At 42.0% G+C, this 4,621-nt stretch overlaps 1 protein-coding gene across 1 annotated transcript; it reads left to right on the top strand.

Annotated features, from left to right (window-relative positions):
• Positions 1-493: 493 nt before the first annotated feature.
• LOC307040353 (uncharacterized protein) lies at positions 494-1,998 on the top strand. The gene is made up of 4 exons (XM_079683105.1): positions 494-889; positions 1,181-1,306; positions 1,417-1,570; positions 1,715-1,998. Exons 1-4 carry the CDS (start codon positions 668-670, stop codon positions 1,951-1,953), a joined length of 741 nt encoding a protein of 246 aa, XP_079539231.1. The 5' UTR covers positions 494-667; the 3' UTR covers positions 1,954-1,998.
• Positions 1,999-4,621: the final 2,623 nt, after the last annotated feature.

Genomic DNA, 4,621 nt, shown 5'->3' with positions numbered 1-4,621 from the left:
ATTTGTTTGTGGTGACCAGTTACTTGATTCAGATGTTTGGTATTCATAATTTACACTTTAAAAGAATATGATCACAAAATAATAATACTACAATTCTATGTTCTTATGTTTAAGGGTATACCATTTACAGATGTGGATTAAATTGCAGACCAGGATATCATTTTCACTGCTTGTACTGCCAATCAATGCTGGCGCGCAAAGCTAACATTGGAAAACACCTGGCTTTGTGCAAGGCGAAGCACTCTGCCATAACCCCGATCATCTCAGATCCAGCAATCCCCATCATCACAGATCCAGCAATCCCCATCATCACAGATCCAGCAATCCCCATCATCACAGATCCAGCAATCCCCACCATCACAGATCCAGCAATCCCCATCATCCCAGGGGGAAAGATGCAAAGGGTCCGTGCAGAGCCAGTACTGAAGAAGAAATGTCCCTTATGCCATGTTCTTATAAATAAAAAAAATGTGAAAAGGCACATGGAAAGCCGAACGAAAGGACATAACCGCAAGTTCACACCTTAAAAGTGAATGCAGATCTTGAAAATGGAGTCTATACTGTCCACAAAGCCTTCCATGGAACAAGTATTCCTCTGCATGTTCAGAATAAAGTGTGGGGAGAAAATCAGCATGTCTCTTGTGAAAACAACGAGTGCCAGGTGAACATGGAGTTGGCATGGAGGATTGGAATTAAAGTCTATCAATGTACACATTTAAAATCCATAACCTACTGTTTATCCTATGCCTCCCCTATTGAGCTTGATGAAGAAATTCTAACGGAGATGGTTAGGGTTCTCTTTGTCACTTTCACATTTCATTCAGATGGACATGCCTTTGATCCGGAAGTGGTGGTGTCTTGTTCTCATGGAGCGTTATGCAATACAAGGGTATGAAAGCCCTTAACAATATGTGTGTTTTAATTTCAGTAACCCTTTATTTTGAGGGTCACTTGTAGATTATCTCCAATCTCTCAACAAACTCAGTAGCATGTCAATAGAACATCTGTTAGTTATATTAGGTTAACCATCTACAGATCAGTAGACCATCAGTAACAAGAGCTGTAAGACTCTGGATGGCAATATCTGTTGAGATTATTAATGCATATCAATTGTGCACCAATGCCTTAGCCTTTCCCTATGCAATACTTTAGATGATGTCTTGTTGTTATTGTTTCAAAGGCATGGCCAAAGGCTTGGCTTCTGGACTCAGGAGGCCAGAAGCTTGCTGGAGAGAACCCTTCAGCCAGTGTTCAGAGTGCCAGAAAGGTTATCTCCCAGGAGAAGGTGGCCATTGGCATATTGCAGGCATGTATTTACAATGACTCTAGTTTTGACAGTAGAAACAATAACAATAGAGACCTACAATAATATTTAGCTTGAAAGGATTTCGTATTAAGTCGTGTTTATATCTACAGCTGCCTGAAGGCATAATTTGCAGGATCCTTATGCGTGTCGTTCTCGAGGATGGTGATCCTGCAATATGCACGCTAGCCCTTACCTGCGAGAGGTTTAACTACATCGTGAGCCAGGGGTCATTCCAAAAGGAAGCCCACTTCAACTGGCTTGACAGTAAGTTTATAAAGTGTCTTTACTTCTGCCTGCTTCTATCCTAGTATTATGAAGTTGATTGTCTAAGAGTAAGGACAGCTAAATTAAGGAAGGTTTTGTTCTTTTCTGTCTGAATTGTAATTGTCTTATGACATTCTACTTCAGGTGTCGTCAACTGGAATGTGTTCTCAGAGGGACACAAACAGGAGTACAGGAAGGCGTACCAAATTTCCAGGTGCTTCCAGTGTGACAGCCTGTATAAGGACGTAGGGACAGGCTACCGGGGAAGTGGACGGCGAGGAAGGCTTCAGGGTTTCTTCTCAGAAGAGGGCTTCCCGGTGTACTGCAGCTGGAGCTGTTTTCTGGTGGCTGAGGGAACAACAGACCCCGCCTCACCCCAGTGAATAATCCTCAGTGTGCAAATAAATAAAAATGTATTCTGCACTGAATTGCCTTTCGGTCAAACTGCTTGTTTATCTTTTGCAGCTTGGTGCATAAACACACTAACAGTTGTTTTTCAGTAATCTAGCACCTCTTCAAAGACACATTTGATTTAATACAATAAAACAAATTAATAATAATAATGAAATGAAACAAAAATAATTATGGTACTGTAGAATGATCCTGTAGAAACGTAAGCAGTATCAAATTGATAAAGTAAATATTATTGAATTACAAATTATATATGAACAAATGATCTACCTAATTACACATCGGAAAAGGCCTGGGAAGAAGTTTACACGTATTTAACCCCACCCCTTCTACCAAAAAATAAATTAACAGTTATGTTTTCTTTGAACAAAATATACATCTAAATGTAAAGGTGATATCATTATTACTACAATATATATATATATATATATATATATATATATATATATATTTGTTGTATGTCAAATTTGATAAGACAAATATAAAAGACTATCTTTTTACATACAAAATACATGAGACTCAATACTCGCTTGTTGTACTTTTGCGGGCATCCAATTCGCTAGGGGGCGATGTTGCAAAACAACTAGAAGTCTGTATCTACTTGTCTGTATCTATACGGCGCTGGTCTGTATCTACTAGTCTGTATCTACCGCTTCCGACATAGAGGCTATAACATTAGTTAGTTAGTTGTAGTTACTGTACTTGACCCTTTAGCTTTAGCCGTGTTCGTGGTGATTGTGCCTTTTAGGGAATAAAGCTCACCACACCTATCCATAACTTCACCCTCAACATAGACGGCTTCCCAGTTCAAACCTCCCCTCACATCCGGAACCGAGGCATCATATTTGACCAAACCCTCTCCTACAACAGATACATCAAACAGATCACAAAGACAGCCTTCTTCCACCTCAAAAACATCGCCCGTCTACGTCCATCCCTTTCTCCCACTGCTGCCGAAACCCTCATCCACGCCTTCATCACCTCCCGTCTGGACTATTGCAACAGCCTCCTCTATGGTTCACCTGCAAAAATCCTCAACAAACTTCAATATATCCAGAACTCTGCCGCCCGTCTACTCACCCACACCCGAATCCGTGAACACATTACACCCGTCCTCATTAAGCTCCATTGGCTCTCCATCCCCCAGATAATTCAGTACAAGATCCTCCTGATGACATACAAATACCTCCATAACCTGGCCCCATCCTACCTGACTGACCTCCTCCACAGACACACTCCCACTCGCTCCCTCCGCTCTGCCACTGCCAACCTCAAGTCCTGGGGCGGCAGAGCCTTCTCCGTTGCTGCACCCACCCTCTGGAACTCACTACCCCAATCCATCAGAGATTCTTCCTCCCTCACAGCATTCAAAACATCACTCAAAACCCACCTGTTCAACACTGCATTCAACCAGCGCCATATAGATAGATCAGTATAGATAGATAGACCATATAGATAGATCAGTCTATATGGCGCTGCATTCAACACTGACCACCCCCCTCTGTTAAGTTACGCTTAGTTCTGCAGCTTAACGTTGCATTCGGAGAAAAACACGGAGATGTAATCCATTTAGCCAAGCCTGGCATATTTTATTATAAGGGCTGCACGCATCACTCTCACGGGGACAGCCTCCACTGGAATGAACTGGTTCCACACACACGTGGCAATCAAGAGCTGTGATTAGCCTATAGGAGGCAGGCATGCATCCTATACCCCTTGTCCTTGCGCCTCACTGTGGCACAAGCACAACATTGCACATCACATGGAACAGTACAGTACCACATACAAGTGAGGACATATATCCCATCAAATCTCAACACCCCCACTTGTTCTCAGGTTGTTATAATCTTAAACAAGAAAAACAAAACAAAAACATCAGAAAAAAGAATACAGAATGAATGTGAACCCCTGTGTCTTGTTACACATTTCAAACTACAAAAATAATTGCACCAAACCTCTTCAGTTTCAATTTAGTTGCAGGTTTCGTCATTATATCAGCAACCATATCATCTGTAGGACAATACATCAGAATGACTCTCCCCTCACTCACAGTGGATCTGATAAAGTGGTACTTTATGTCCACGTGCTTACTCCTCTGTCTGTTTACAGGGTTTTTGGCGAGAGCAATCGTTCCCTGATTATCCTCATGTACTACAGTTTGTGTGTACTTGTAGTTATCTATACCTTCTAGTAACTGTTCTGGGTATAGACACTCCTGTATGGTTGAAGCCAGTGCCATGTACTCCGCCTCGCATGTGGAGAGCGCTACTGTGGGCTGTTTTCTAGTTTTCCATGAAACTAGACAGCTGTTCTTACTAAGACTCACACAGTATCCTGTGGTACTGCGCCTGTCGCTGACATCAGACGCCCAGTCAGCATCACTGTAGGCCTGTATACCTAGCTTCTCACTGTTGTTTCTTTTGAAACTTAACCCTTTCTCAGAAGTACCGTTGAGGTATCTTAGAACATGTTTCACAGTAACCCACTGCTCTTCTGTAGGCTCAGCAAAATACTGTGATAACCTGCTTACCACAAAGCTTAAGTCTGGTCTGGTACAAGTGGTTAGGTATATAAGGCTTCCTACAGCCTCCCTGTACATCCTGACATCATTCATTTTTACTGTATCCTCAGTATATTCTA

This window comes from Notothenia rossii (assembly GCF_949606895.1).
Source record: "Notothenia rossii genome assembly, chromosome: 1".
Lineage (NCBI taxonomy): Eukaryota > Metazoa > Chordata > Actinopteri > Perciformes > Nototheniidae > Notothenia > Notothenia rossii.
Note: the sequence above shows the minus strand (reverse complement) of the source record. Positions and strands in the feature narration are given on the sequence as shown.